The 16,905-nt window shown below is 35.9% G+C and overlaps 1 protein-coding gene across 38 annotated transcripts in view; it reads right to left on the reverse strand.

Annotated features, from left to right (window-relative positions):
• The window catches only part of cdk5rap2 (CDK5 regulatory subunit associated protein 2), a 635,428-nt gene that overhangs the window by 569,535 nt on the left and 48,988 nt on the right, over positions 1-16,905 (reverse strand). For 20 of the 38 annotated variants that reach the window (XM_087299274.1, XM_087299262.1, XM_087299273.1 and 17 more), the window contains 6 exons: positions 14,588-16,145; positions 11,996-12,100; positions 9,417-9,813; positions 6,462-6,682; positions 5,782-5,842; positions 4,675-4,865 (listed from right to left, as the gene is read on the reverse strand). In XM_087299274.1, coding sequence (XP_087155400.1) covers positions 4,675-4,865; positions 5,782-5,842; positions 6,462-6,682; positions 9,417-9,813; positions 11,996-12,100; positions 14,588-16,145 — 2,533 coding nt within the window. 38 annotated transcript variants of the gene reach the window in all.

A 16,905-nucleotide genomic window follows, 5' to 3' on the forward strand; every position in this document is an offset into this window, starting at 1 on the left:
AGGTTTTTTTTCTTCACTCCCATCAGGTGAAGTTTTTTTTCCCTCTCCGCTGTCGCCACTGCCTCGCATGGTTCAGGATTGGTAGAGCTACGCATCGATGAATTTGCTCTTCAGTGTTTGAACTCTCAGTAATGATTAAATCACACTGAACTGAGCTAAACTGAACTGAACTTAAACACTAAAACCTGAACCACACTGTTCCAGTTACTATGACTATTTATGTGAAGCTGCTTTGACACAATCTACATTGTAAAAGCGCTATACAAATAAAGCTGAATTTAATTGAATATGAATTTGTCATTTGTAAAGCAACAAAATAGAGACATATATTAATTAAACAGTTTTTGGATTAAAATGTGTATTTCTCACATTAAACCTAGAAAAAAATGTAAGCAGGGATATTAAATATAAGCATTTATGATTTGTCCATTTTATTGTAACATACTGTTAACTATTTTTTCAAAATTTGACATTTAAAAACTTTTATTGATCACATTTATTTACATTTATTAAATAAGAAAATGTAAATGCAAATATTAAATAACGCATTATAAATGTCATAAATTAATAGTTTGTCCATTTTCCGTTTTATTGTAACCCAGCAAAATAAAGACATACATTAATTAAACTATTCATTTGGTTTCATACCGAGCTTCACAATCTCTTACATGTTTTAAAGTAGCTTCATTACTAACTAAAACTAATGATTTTTTTGCTAGATTTTAGATTAAAAACTTTTATTTCTTACATTTATTAAACCTTAAACAAAAATATATTACATGTAAATATATATTTGTTTTACTTAGAATAAAAACAGAAGAGGGGAAAAATGAAAAAGCGGTTGTCAAAGGGGTCACGAAATCAAGTCACAATACATTTGAAGCACATTATCACACATTGTTTACAATGCCATACTCAGTCCATTTTTGCCAAAATTTGTTGGACTTTGAGTCAAGTCTCAGGTTAAATGTCTCTCCATACCATGTATTTCCTTTACAATTCCAATCAAATTGAGCCCTTGATGGAGGATCAACCTGAAAACCAATTTCGAGTTATGGCTTTTCTGCAACTTACTAAAAGTATCTGAATTAAGTGTTTGTCAATCAATGGAGCAATTTGAGGCATTTTTTTTTTAAATTTCAGTCACTACTTCATACCGGAATGGTTGTATTTTTTAAAAATTGCGAAAATAGTAAGCCATTTAGATTTAACCTAATCTCCGACAAGAGCCCAAACTTTTAATACCAGTACGCAATGCAATGCAATGCAATGTGATAAATCCACATAACATTACATAAACAAAAACTACAAGAAATATAGTAATAGTAAAATAATAATAGGAATAAGAAAAATAAAGAATAAGTAATTATTTTTTAAATATTTGATTATTATAATAATTAGAAAAATAATAAATATAAATAACAACAAATTAAATTAATAATAATAATAAATAAATAATGTTAAGTAAATAAAAGAACAATAACAAAAATAAATAAACTAATAATAATAAGAAGAAAAATAAATAACATTATATAGACAAATGTGTACATTAAAGATCTGGACATCAGATGTCAGCTGACAAAATCTCCATGTTTATTGCACAAAGCAATGATCAGGATCCAGAATGACTGACTTACTTTGTACAATTGTATTCTATTGATCTCAGTCTTGATACTGTACATTTATTTTTTTGTTTTTTTCTGTTAACTTCTATTCATTTGATACTCTAGTTTAATTAAGTTAATTAGGTGAATTGATATACATCATTATATTGTTTTTTCAGCCTGTATCCTTTGTTAATAATAATAATAATAAAAATAATAATAATAATAAAATATATATAAAAAAACATTATATAAACAATAATAAACACCAAAATCTATCCTATAATTCAAGACAACAATGCCTCAACACCACTTAAAGTGGACAGTCAATGAAAAAAAAAAGTAACGCTCATTCATTTTACCTTCCTGTTTGGAGGCTTTTAACACCTTCCTCCATTTGTCACGAGAGACTGCATTATGAACCACTATTTGTTCACTCATTTCCAGAACTGAACTATTGTTAAACTTGCTATAACACTAAGACAGTATATCAATACAGCTTCAATAACAATAACTCTAAGTCCTCGGTCCAAAACAAACTGCAAACACGGTGAAGTCCATCCCATCTCCAATCTCTCCATCTATTGTCTTCCTGCTGCTGGAAACCTAAACCGGGTCACTTTGAAACCAAGACTAGCTGTACCAAATTCCTCCTGTTAGCTAGTGTATCGAGGGTAAATCCAGAGTTAGAGAGAGTTAATCCAGCATTTAGTCTCGATCTGTCTTTATTACAGCGTCAAATCTATCCGTTTGAGACTCAACACACCCGCTCAGGGCTCTTAAAGGCTCTCAGGAGGACAGAGGAGATAACAGAGTGTCCTGAATAATGTATTTATAAGAGCCAGTAACGGGACACCAGCCACAGCTCATGTCGTTTCACTACTCCACTCCAAATACTCAAGCCGCAGATTAACAGAAAAGGATGAATGCATACTTAATATACCAGAGGATATACTTTCTAGATTCTCTTGCTCACAGCAGGCACTCAAACGAGAGTGCATCGCCCTTATATAATAAATAATTTGAGGCTAAGAAAATATTGAGATGTAAACATTTTATATTTCCAGTACTCAATATATTTACAGAATAAGACATAAAAAAAAATAAGGTAAAAAAATAAAATAAAAATACAGTTGAAGTAAGAATTAGTAGCCCCCCTGAATTATTTGCCCAACTGTTTATTTAATTTTTTTCAAATATAGACGCAACTGCGAGCTCTCTGGACAAAGTTAAAACCGCTCTGACTTTTAGACTGCCTCATAAAACAACAACAGGACACGGCAGATTTTGTTCTTTTTGGATTTGTGGCTGTACATCAAGACAACGACAAAGTTTGTTTGAGCTCGAGTCATCCATGGCTCGTTATTATATGCATATAATATTACGGTGTAATGTCTTGGCTGTGTATTTAAAACATAGCTCCACCTATTGGTACCCCTTCTCGTGATTGATACCCTTTCGAAAGGGTGCTTAAAAAGTGGTACTGTACGGTTTGGTTTGATATGCCTTTTGACAGTGGAAACGGCCATAAAAGCGTACCGTACCGAACCGAACCGTACCACTCAGTGGAAACAGGCCATATGTAGTGTAATTCATTAATGAAGAGTTGTAAATATATATACAATATAATGTTCATTCATAAATAATTCTCTTTATTATAAAATTTTATAACATTTTAAATGTGGTTTTATTGGATTTTTTGTTTTTGCTTTTACATACTTTGTTTTCTGTTTGGCACAGCAAATTATTTGCAGTAAATAACAACTAAACAATCCTGTCTCACATGTTTCATTGACAGTTTTCTTCATCACTAAGATATGATTGACTTGGATTTAAGTTGCCTCGATTTAAAAATGAAACTTTGGCCAGGTAGCTTTTAGCTTAGCTTACTACATTTCCCAGGGAGTAGCTTTTAGTGTAATTAAGCTACATTTTAAGTATTTGGTTGCATGAAACATTAAAGAACTTTGTTGGAAGGATGTTAATGAATGTTTTGTTTGAATTTCACATTCTGCTGTGTTTGCTGGGACACAGTGCATTTACAATCACATATAGCTGAAGTTAAAATTATTCTGTGTGGTCTACTGTGCTGTAATTAATTTAGGTGGTTCCTGCACATGTCTGTAATCATAGGACAAAAGAAAAATGTCTCTATGCAAATGTCTCTATGCAAATCTATCTAATCTATGCAAAAGTTATTGTATTCCAACTGATGAGAGGTGCTGTACAAGCCACAGGGAGCGATCATTCATTCATTCATTCATTTTCTTGTCGGCTTAGTCCCTTTATTAATCTGGGGTCGCCACAGCGAAATGAACTGCCAACTTATCCAGCAAGTTTTTACGCAGTGGATGCCCTTCCAGCCGCAACGCATCTCTGGGAAAAGGGATCAATCATTGTTTTCATATTTCACTATTCTTTTGTTTGATCAAACATAATTCACTGTGTTTGGACCACGTCAGACATATTAAAGGATTACTTATGCACATCACCTCAAAAACAGAGGAGAAATGGTCCTGAAGCGCACAGCATAAGGTAAGAGATGACAGCTGTCTGTGCTATCTGGGGCTGCTTAGTGATCATAAATGTATTCTTTTCAGTTCTGCGCCATGGAAACACCGCGATTCATTCGGTAACTGTTTGATATGTGAATATAATTCAGTTTAAAGAATGCTAGAACCGTATGAGCACCGGCAAGAGCTTTCATTTGAGCTATAACTTGTACATGTGTCATATGAAAAATATGAAAACGAACCAATGTAAAATCCCCAGCTCGGGTCTCCAAAATACTGTGTGTTTAAATGTAAATTACTTTTGTACAGTAGAATAAAAACCAAAGTGATGCATATGTGCATAAAATATAGATTAGGTACCGGGTCCGCGGACTTTAACTGGTTAAGCAATATTTAAGCAATTTTTTCAATTGTTTACAGAACAAAACACTGTTATATAATGACTTGCCTAATAACCCTAACTTGCCTAATTAACCTAGTTAAGCCTTTAAATGTCACTTTAAGCTGAACACTGTTATCTTGAAAAATATCTAGTCAAATTTGATGTACTGTGTTACCTGTGTGAGGCCTGCCGGGAGTGTGTCTGCAAAGAGAAGGAGGGCTGTCCTGACATGAAGACGTGCCATCATTAGACAGTCTGTCACTCATCTCAGAGTCTGAGTGCAGGTGCATTCTGGGAGCCTGGATTTGCAGTTGGTGTTGCAGAGCTTGAATAAGCTTGTCTTTCTCCTGGAGTTCTGCAGAGAGTCTGACATAAACACCAACAAATCACAACAAGAAGAATGAAACTCTCTGGAAACAATGAGAGACACAATAAAACAAAGTAACGATCAACACAACTACAACCACACCACTCAGAAAAATGAGGCTGCAAAAAAGTAAAGCTAAATCCCAAATCATTTACTTAGGGTGCTTTCACACCTGTGAAACGATTCATTTGTTCCGAAACAGGGATTAAAATTGTCACATTGTTGCTCTTTGTTCGTGGTGCGGTCCGCTTTCACCCAACAAATTTTCTAAATAGACCAAATTAGCTAAAACAAGTCACGTGTGAGTAAACTCTCCTCACATTGGTCTCATTCATTGTAAAGTGCTACCATTATAAATGCCTTTACTATCAATAATGATTCATTAAATGAATTCTTGTTTCCTTCCAAAAATGGGAGGTGCAATTTAGAACACTTTAATGTATATGAAATGGGATAAGAGCCTAGAACTAACAGAAAAGGCCATCACCTGAGGAAAAAAAGCAAAAACAAAAGCTCAATTAACTAAGAAAGATTTGCACTGTAGAGATAACAAACACACTGCACTGCACACAGGCCCTTACATGCAGCACTCACAGATCAACGTAATGCTGTGTGCTAATGGCGAGATTCTGGTTTTGTCTGCACAAATAAACCATCTGGAGCTGCTGTTGATCTCTGTCGCCCTCTATCTGAGAGCGCAGGCACTGCAGCTCCTCAAACACCCAATCACAATCACTGTCAGGAGGAAGTCAGACTACAGCGTCAAACACCAGCTGGATTAATGTGTAAAAGCAGCTGCAGGTCAACCATGAAGACTCAAACATGAAGACACTTTCCTAAGATGTTAGCATTTGTTAGATGAGTGTGCATCATTCTGAGCAAGTTTGTAAATGTAAAGATTTTTTTTTCTTTTACCTGAGCATCATTTCTGACTCCGCCCCCTCCTCGTTCTCCACACCCACACCTCCTGTAGAAACTAAAGAATAACAGAAAAGACAAACTAATTTATTCTACAACATTACTGTGTATTTTGTTGCCAATAGAATACTAATTCAACAAACAAAATGTATTTTACTGTATTAATTGTATATAAAATCCATGTTAAAGAGTTGCATGAGCTTATGCATGGTTTGCGCTACATTCATTCTTCCATGGCGGGGCGCCACACCAAAATTGATCCCGCCACAGCTACATTACAGCTTTACATTCAAAACATTTTTTTTAATAGCGGGTATTAAAAACGTATTAAAGGGTAAGTGAATTTTAACAGCGCAAACTATTCTATATCTACAATGATAAGGAACATGGTTACTTACTGAGTTATTAACACACAGCAGCACCACATGAAGAAAGGACGGACTTTGAAGGAATAAACAGTGTGAGGAGAGCTCCATTATAGTGCACTGAACAAGTCTGAACATGTTCTGCCCACGCCTGCGCGAGGCAGGCAGGTCTGTACAATTACATCATTTATCGGCTTAAAGATATCGGCCTAATTTAGACATCGGATCGATAACGATAATCTTAAAAATAGCATTTATCGTCCGATAACGATATGGCCGCCGATATATCGTGCATCCCTAGTATGTGCTTACCCTGCTCTAGTCTCTCCAGCAGACTCAGACTGCGGTCCAGCTGCTCTCTGAGCTGAGCTCCTTGATCAGAGTGCATGTCAGTGGGCTGAAGTAAGTCCTCCAGAGCCCCTCTGAGCTCCAGCAACTGTTTCCGCTGTTCCAGACCCAAACCACGAGATACGCGGATCTGCTCCCGAAGCTCACACAGCTCACGCGCCTGAGACTGCACCAGAGACTCAATTCTGCACAGAGGGAAATGACATTTAAAACACAGGAAACATTTTGCAATAAGTTGATCTGTTGATCCAATCAGTAAGTTGATCGCATCTAAAAATCAAACCTGTAAGAGTTTCTTTTTTTCTGATGAAGATAAAAAAAAACAATATTTGCCAGTCTCCACATAACTTCCTCAGAAAAGAAGCATAAAAGTAAACCAAAAGAAAAAAAAGTAACCCAAAAATAGTTTGGTTAGCCATGTTCTTTTAGGATTACACAGAATATTTATTTTTCATTTTTGAAGCCTAAAGTTACTGATTTAGTTTTTTTCAACATCAGCAAAATAATTGCAACATTTCACATTGTTTTGCAATGAAAATATTCATACAAAAATATTTTTAACTGTGATCATTTTCATTCAAATTTGATAGATATTTTTTAAAAATCCATTCATCTTCAACCCTTTCATAAAGATATCAAAATGATAAAAAAAAAAAAAACATTTTAAAAAGTTAGCTTTTAAACTGACGCCCATTTTGCGGCCTTTTTTTACTAATCTCTATTTTTGTAAATATTAAAGAGTCGTTTGATTATAATCAGTTATACAAACAACTCCTTATGGCTTACACGTTATGCTGGTGGTGCAAATATGATCATTTTGCTAATATTCAATTCAAATGGTCTCACTATTAGATTTTCCTCATATGTAGAATAAGAATTGTATAAAAATTTGCATTATTAAAATTTGACTGCTGGTTGAAATGAACATGTTGAAGTAAATGTTTGTTGCAGTTTTACACAAAAAAAAAAATTATATTGAAAAGAACAATTGTCAGTAAAGTCACTAAAGTTACTCAAACTGCTTTCTGCTATCTTAAGCTATCTGTTAAACCTTTGGTAAAGCAACAATTGATTGGGACAGAATAATTATTATTATTATGCCTATTATTAAATTGTAGTATTTTAAAAGCAATTTAAACTACCCCATGTACAATAAAATGCAAAAAGATGTAATCAATTACATCAGGTTTGCACTTTTTTTCGTGTGCTTGAATGTTAAAATGACCCTCCTATGACTTATCACTGATATGGCCCCTGCCAATTTGATTTTGAAACCCTTGTTCTATGTTATTAATATTACAGCCAAAACCAAATTATTGGGATATTTAGAGTATAAATATGCATTTCAGGTAATTTGTCTGCTATAATATTTTGAAAATATTATAAATTTACAACAATTTTTTGCCATTTGTTTGATTTTGAGTCTAATTCTGATTGTGGAATTGCAAAATTTTAGAGGGACTAAAATAATAAAAATAATACACACTCAAAATTAAAGATACAAAATCTGTCACTGGGGTGGTACCTTTTCAAAAGGTAGACTTTTGTACCATACAGGTGGGCATTAGTATCTTTAGGGTAGACTTTTGTACCTTTAAGGTTCACTTTTGTAACTTTAAAGTACTTTGAGGTGCTAAGACCTGTACCTAGACATGTTAAGAACAAAAATGTACCTTTTGAAAAGTTACTGCCCCAGTCACAGATTTTGTACTTTTTTTTTGAGAGTGTAATAATAAAGATATAATCTTTTTTGTTCAGCAAAACAAATTAATACAGTTAGATTGTGTGCATTACTAATACTTTGCAAAAAACGTTTTTCTTGGTTTGTCTTGTTTTTAAAAATATCAAAATATCCTTAAAATCAAAAGTAAATTTCTAAACAAAATTGCCTTTTGTTTTGTTTTCAGATACAAGTCAAATTAAATTTTTTTTAAATAAACAATAATCTGCCAGTGTGGCAAGTACAAATACTCTTGTTTTCGGTCTGAAATAAGTTTATTTTACTTAACGCACTGGCAGATTACTTAGCTTCTTTTAAGGAAAAACTGGTAACATTTTACTTGAAGGGGTGTTCATAAGACTGTCAAGAATCCTCTATAAGCATGACATGACAGGAATGTGAATGAGATTTTATGCATGCTTATTACAATTGTCATTAAGTGTCATTTATTCAGTTATGACATTCTAAATTCAAAGATGACATTGTTATGACAACATGACAAACAAATAAATTACAACCTGTTTTTTTTTTTCTTTGACAACTTCACATTACCAAGACAAAACTTGTCATAAATCTGTCATAAACATGACTGGGTCATGAATATGTAATGCATTTTATAACTGCATCATTCTTTTTGACCTCAACTACAGTATTAAAAGCTGAATTTGTCATTAAAATGTCACATATTAATAACGCTGTTAAAAATAATTTGATAAATACAGACACTGTTAAATGAGACATTTGAATGACAAAAAATGTTAAACTCAAAAAAAGATCAGAAAGATATTCACAACAATTATAAAGACCTCATGACGATCATGTTTATGACAGATTTATGACAAGCTATGGTGACTTGTTTATGACAAGTTGTCATAACAAACAATGTCATCTTTGCACTTAAAACTACAAAACTGAGCAAATGACACTTAACAACAATTGTCATAAGCATGCACAAAATCGCATAACATGTATATACAAAAGTTTCATGACAGTCTTATGATCACCCCCTTCAAGTAAAGTTACAGAAAAACTAATTTAATTTTAATGACTTATTTCTGAAAACATTACAATTTTTTACTTCTTGATTTAAGATTTTGTTTTAGATATTTAGACTAGAAACAAGACACAAACTCTATGTAGGAAAACTTTTTTTTGCAGTGTAAATCAGATATAATTTAAAGTATAAATGTTGATGATACCTGGAAGGAGAGCCTGGTTGGCTGCTTCTGTTCAGGCTTCTTTCTCTCCCCAGCTCAGTGTTCAGCTGGGCGATCTGAGCCTTCATCATCTTGGTTTCCTCTTCTTCGCCTGCTGTAAGGTCAGAAGTCACACTCAGCAGCTCAGATGATAAAGACTTCTTCCTCAGCTGTCTCTGCAGGTGCTGGATGACTCTGTGCTGTCCTTCGATCTGCGACCGGAGCTGCTGAATGTGCATGTTGGAGTCAGCGTGTGGTTCAGAGGGCCGAGGAGAGCTTAGGCCAGGAGACGAGGGGTACGAGGGGCTGGAGGTGGTGCTCATATCTGGAGAAAACCGGTCCTGAGGGCCTGAGAGGACTGGAGAGAGAGCAGGAACCAACCGCAAAACACCGTCCACATCTGAACAAATAGAGAAAGACAAATGGGCAGATTTACTTAATTAACCCTTGTGTGATGTTAAGGATGTTTTCATTCATTCTGGGGTGATTGTGAGTTTTTATTTGGCCACAACTTTCTCTGTGTTTCAGCAAGTGGAATGATTTTTAGTTATACAACTTATTTGACACGTATTTTGGGAAAATGCTTTGAAATATTTTGAAAATTCAACACACTCTTGGCAAATTTACTATACCTTTGTTACGTTGGTGGCTGGTTTTGCCCCACTGACCTCCATTATAATGACATTTTTGATGGCAAGCCATGAAAATGACAAATTTGACCTCTTCCCAACAGGGAGAACCACCAACAATAAAGAGTGCATGATAATTTGCAGTCATGGCTTTGCAATCAAATAAATGTCAATATAATAGAAGTCAATGGGACAAAAATAGCCACTAACATAATGAAAGGGTAGTCAATTTGAACAATACACAAGGGTTGATCAATAAATAATTAACACAAAACAATGGAGAAAGAAGATGGCAATTCTCAGGGCAAGATGCCACATTAGTGATATTATTAAACCAGGAGTAACATGATTTGGTCATGCAGAAAAAGTAATGGATTCCATGTTAAAGCACACATTATCAAACAATTAAGCAAGGGTAAGGAATAAGTGCACCTCAAATTTAAAATTCTGTCATTATTTACTTACTTTTGTCCATGTTTCTTTGAGTATATGATATAATTGCATGTATACCTGTACTTTATACTAATAAAAACTGGAAATATTTATATGGATAGACGGAGATGGATGGCTATGTGTATAGATGGATGGATATATATATATATATATATATATATATATATATATATATATATATATATATATATATATATATATATATATATATATATATATATATATATATATATGGATAAAGGGATTGAAGGATATATATGAATGGACATATATGTGTACAGATAGATGGATTGACATATATATGGATGGATGAACATGGAGATGGATGGATATATGAAGATGGATGGATTGATATATGTAGATGAATATATATATATATATATATATATATATATATATATATATATATATATATATATATATATATATATATATGGATTGATACATATGGATGAATGAATACTTATGGAGATGGATGAACATATATGGAGAGGAATGGATGAATATATAGAATGATTGATTTATATATGAAAATGGATGAATGGATAGATGGATGGATATATGGAGAAGGATAGATGGATATATGGAGATGATGGATAGATACATATGGAGTTAGATGGATATATGGAGATGGGTGGATTAATATATATGGAAATGGATGGATAGATATATATGGAGATGGATAGATGGATATAAATGGATGGATGAATCTATATGGAGATGGATAGATGGCTATATATATATATATATATATATAGATGAATATATATGGAGATGAAAGAATAAATGGATGGATATATAGATGATATACAGAGATGGATGAATGAATATATTTAGATGGATGGGTGGATATATATGAATGTATATATGGAAATAAATAAGTGGATATATATGGATGGATTTATGGAGATGGATGGGCGAATGGATATATAGAGATCGATGGATGGATGAATGAATATATATGGATGGATGGATGGATCAAAATAAGTTAAACGGATAGTCCACCAAAAAATAAATATGTTGAACACAAACAAAGATATACCAGAAAACCCGTAACCATTGACTTCAAAAGTTATTTTGTTTTCCTCCAATAAAAGTCAATGGTTTTTAACATTATCCAAAATTTATATATATTTTTTAATAGAATAGAACACTCAAACAGGTTTTAAACAAGTGAAGGGCGAGTAAATAATGACAGAAATTTCATTTTTTGGGTGAATGATCCCTTTAACATTCTTTGATAGTCCAACATAAACCAGTTAAATAAAAACAACCCAATAATCAAAGGGTTATCAAAAAATGACAGTATTTTACATTTTGGTTTCAATTTTAAATATCCAAAGTGTTAAGTCACCATCTCTAAAAGTGATCACCAGTGTTCATTATGAGCATGCAGTCAGTAAGAGCAAAGCATGAATCCTCAGTGCAGTTCTGAAGTGGTCTTTCCATGCAGAAACCCTGTCATGCACTCATTAAAACAAAGCGTTTCCCCCTGTCTACCTGTGCTACTGCCCTCCACCTCCGTCTCACTCCTTCCACTCGTTTCGTACCCGAGGTCCTGCGCCTCCACCTGCACCCCTTTATCATCCCGTTCACCAGGGGGCGCTAAAGCACACACAGAGTTGAGAATAGCAGCCCCGGACAGACAAATGAGCAGCAACAACTGATATTTAAATGCATTTTACACAAACAGCCTTTTTTATTGACCTAAAAGCATCAGAATTTATCTTTACTTTTTGGTTATTTAATATCAGCAGTGCTACCAAATATTATACTCAGTTTGGGTCTCTAAACCTTCCTCCTTAGCTACAAGCTTCATTTTCTGACTATATCAAATTATATGAGACACAAAGGTCTGATATATCAAACAATATACCCAAAAACAAAACTTGTTTATAGTTTTAAGTATATTTAAAACATGTCAGCCTTCACAGGGCTTCATGCTGTCCCAGATCCTTATGATAAAGCATAGCTGATTCTAGATCAGCACTGATTAAAATTTGATCGCAATTTTACCAGAGGAAGAAGTAATGTATATTCATAAAGCACATTTATCGTGTACGGTCATACACCCAAAGCGCTTTACAATCATGAGGGGGGTCTCTCCACACCACCACCAATGTGCAGTATTCACTTGGATGATGCAACGGCAGCCACAGGACAACGGCGCCAGTGCGCTCACTACACCAGCTATAGGTGGAGTGAAGAGACAGTGATACAGCCAATTTGGTGGATGGGGATGATTGGGAGGCCATGATCGTAAGGGCCGATGGAGAGAATTTGGCCAGGACACCAGGGTAACACCCCTACTCTTTACCAGATATGCCATGGGATTTTTATTGACCACAGAGAGTCAGGACCTCGGTTTAATGTCTCATCCGAAAAACGGCGCCCACTGACAGTACATTGTCCTCTTCACTATACTGGGGCATAAGAATTCACACAGACCGCAGGATGAGCGCCCCCTGCCTGCGTCATTAACAACACTTCCAACAGCAACCTAGTTTTCCCATGTGGTCTCCCATTCAGGTACTGACCAGGCTCAGCCCCGCTTAGCTTCAGCGAGTAACCAGTCTTAGGCTGAAGGGTGATATGGCTGTGGCTGCTACAGAAGTGGATGTGGATGAATAATTGTTTGTGGACAATGCAGTTCCAACCTTGCAATTCCAGATTGATAAACTTTTTCATACAAAGTTTGCATTGAGTTTGAATATAAAAGTCAAGTAAAGGATAGTTAACCCAAAAAAACAAAAGTTTTGGAACATTTACATTTAGTCATTTAGCAGACGCTTTTATCCAAAGCGACTTACAAATGAGGACAAGGAAGCAATTTACACAACTATAAGAGCAACAATGAATAAGTGCTATAGGCAAGTTTCAGGTCTGTAAAGTCTAAGAAGGAAAGTATTAGTAATTTTTTTTTTTTTTTGGGTACAGTTAACCACTTGAGAGAGAGTAAATAGTGAGTATATATACATTTCTGAGTGAACTATCCCTTTACCCAGGGTTTACAAATTTTGCACCACCTTTGGCCTTAAAAAAATCAAGAGGCAGTGATGGCATCCTACAGAGGAAGCTGGTCATGTATTTAATTACACTTAATATTAGGCAATATTTTACGTAACCGAATACAGATATATTGCAAAAGGTGTTTGTTTCAAGTAAGAATATGTTCATTATTGGATAAAACCTCAGCCTCATATTAAGCAAGGAAAACCCCTGCCTTTAACTGAAACAGGAGGAGCATTTTTGTTTTGTTTTTCTCTGTTATTATATATCCTTTCAATTAGTTTATTCAGTAAATGCAGCAATCCTATGGTTGTCTAGAAATTTGAAAAAAAAGTGTATTAATGTAACAGGCTGTATTTCAATGTAAAACAGAAAACAAAATAAAAACATTTTTAAAAGCCCCCACGTAAATGCTGAGGGGATATAATGTTCAAACAAAGGTATATGGATACCTTATACAAAGAAGATGTTTATTAAAACTGTGGTTCCCAAAGTGGGGCGTGGGACCCCCCGGGGGGACGCGGGTCAGTGATAAAGGAGGGGGGGGGGGGTCATTTAGTGATTTCCAATAAACTAATTAATTTTATTAAAGTAGTAGAATTAGCCTACAGAAGAAAAAAATTGAATAGTTATATAAAAATTGCAAATAAAAAGCAATCAGACTTAAAAAATAAATGTGCGACCCCTGAGGTGATTATGTTATATTAAAGACGGATGCAGTAGATTCTGTCTTAGTAGATTTAGTAGAAATTAGTAGATTTTCATAGCACTAGGTTAAACTTTAACACCTTTTTTGGCACTCACGTTTATTAAAAATAAATACAGGCCACAACTAAACTTGGAGGATGGTCTCTGATTGGCGTTCTCCAAAATTAAACTATGAATAGACTTGGGCCTATTGGTATGTGTGCATCGTTGTGTGCTAGGTTTATATATTTATAACCACCTTAGAGAATATTGGGGGTCGTGAGTCACTGGAATTGTTGTTTTGGGGGTCATGTTTGGAAACCACTGCATTAAAACATCTAGATCGAGTTGCATTTAAATGAATGTGACTCTAAAATGAATGTGTGTTGTCCTCACCTTTGTGCTGATCAGAGTGTTTATCCTTGTTTGAGGCATTGTGCACAGCAATGACCGACTGTGCGAGCGCCAGTTTCTCCTCTAATTTCTGACAGGCTCTCTGCCTCTCCTTCAGGGCTTTCTGCAAACTTTCGATCTGGGCGTTTCTCTCCAGATTTTCAGTTCCAGGTGCATCTCCACCTCCTGCATTTTGACCACACCTGCTTAGATCTTTCTCAAGTTTGGCCATTTTCTGAGCATGCTCAGTATGAATCTGAAGAAGCATCAAGAGGTTCTTATGAAGATTCTGGTGCGTGTTAGAGTCCAGAATGTTACTTTGCTGCTGTGATTTAGAGCTCTCCGAGTTTTGAATGGGTGTGCTTGTCTTGTGGTGGTGTTTCTCGATGCAAGCTGGATCCTCCAACATCTCTCTGTCCAACAAGGCACTCCGCAGCATTTCTAGCCACTGCTGCAACTCTGTACTGGACAAATTCTCCATATGAGACTGGTTTGATTTTGAGCAAACATCTGCAAGGGACTGGACTGCACCTTCAGCAGCTGTAATGCACTTAGACAGGCAGTCAGTTAACTGTTGCCTTGACTGGACCTTTCCTTCCTGCGGTCCTGGAGTCAAGTTCCCTTCCAGATCTGTGGGTGCACCGTTTTTAGTTGAACTCAACTTTTTAAAGGCTGCTTCTGAAATCCAGAGTTTCTCCTGTAGTTCTGAGTTCAGCTTGCACTGCTGCAACACTGACTCCTGTAGTGCGTCCACTTGTTGCCGCAGGTCAGAATTCAAACCAAGCTTTGTATCAATGTCTAGTCTTTGAGGGTCTTTTGTCCCATCTATATCCTGCTGGGAAGTTTTGACCTGTCTAATCAAGCCCTCAAGCCTCTCACAGAGTACCTTTGGATCTGCCTGCCCTTGGTCCATTTGTCTGGTTGTTGTGTCCACATTTTGGAGTGATGCAATGGCAGACTCTGCGGTGTTTAAGCACTCCAAGAGCTGAGTATTGACTCGGTCTTTCTCCTCGATGGCCTTTTGCAGTTCTGCACAGCGTTGTTGCAATGTTACATCTCCTGTTTGACCAATTCCACACTCTGAGTCCAAGCTACAAGCGGTTAGGTATGCAATAGTGGATTCTGCTGCTTGCAGGGCTTCCAGGTACTCTCGGTTGAGCTTGTCTTTCTTCTGTAGTTCTACCTGCAGTTCATCCAATTCCTCAACTTGTTGCTTCAGGTGAGAGATTAGCTCCTCCTTCTCTTGGCATTCTTGATTCAACAACTCTAACTGTGCCATGAGCTCGGATTCAAGATAATCATCCGTGTAATTGTCTTGTTTTGTTCCACTGGTTGGACTAAGCCGAGCATCTTTAACCTGGTCTAATTCGAGGTGTCCCTTCTGAGATGATCTTGAGGACATCTTACTGTCAGTGCTATAATCAGACTCTTCTGCCCCAGTCTGGTGGTCTTTTCTCTTGGGTTGAATGTGGTCTGAATTTACTTCACTCAGATCTTCAGAACTCTGTCCGGTACTCCTACTGGACCTCACAGGTACTGGTAGCCGAGATTTCACATATGCCTAATACAAACAACATTATTTTACTGATCACATCTTTTGAAACAAATGGAAAAAAAAATCTGTGAAGCATTGGAAGCATCTCCACATTGTAAGTAGGAAAAATTGGTGATGTGGCATACTCGATAATGCTTTAGATTGGCAATTAAAGTTTGCATGTTCAATGAACATTTTGAGCTCTTGAACAAAGCTAACTCAGTTAATTTTATTTGTATTGTTCAGAGAACTCTTAGGGCGTACTCACACTATGTACAGTTTCGATGAACCATGCCAAAGCATGCTTGTCCCCCTCCTGTCTCCCCTGACGGCCCGCACTCACATTACATTCGGGCCTGGGTACGATTACGTCATCGATGCTGGGCTGCGCTCTCGCTCAACACAGGGGAGATTTCTCTAGTTATATCGTTTAAGTCGTTTGACACGCAGTCGAATATTTCGCCCACTTTTGACGCTCATAAACAGTCATAAAGTCTTCGTGCTGCAAGAATTAGGAGGTTTGCTGAATGTGTGCAGCTGTCATGCAGTGAGGGGTTTGCGTCTTTAATAAACTGCGACAGTTTGCGTTCACTTAACAGTGAATGATTATTAATTCATATGTAATGGTCCCTTAAAAGTCACGTCTCGCTTTCAGTTTCGGGATTAGGCACGTTTTGCACTCACACACAAGCGTACTGCGCCCAGAGCTTGATTCAGCGCACTCACAATTCTCAAACTATCCGGGAAACGGGCCCGGTTCAGATAGCATAGTGTGAGTAGGCTCTTA

This window comes from Danio rerio, chromosome 21 (assembly GCF_052040795.2).
Source record: "Danio rerio strain M-AB ecotype USA chromosome 21, GRCz13ab, whole genome shotgun sequence".
Classification (NCBI taxonomy): domain Eukaryota; kingdom Metazoa; phylum Chordata; class Actinopteri; order Cypriniformes; family Danionidae; genus Danio; species Danio rerio.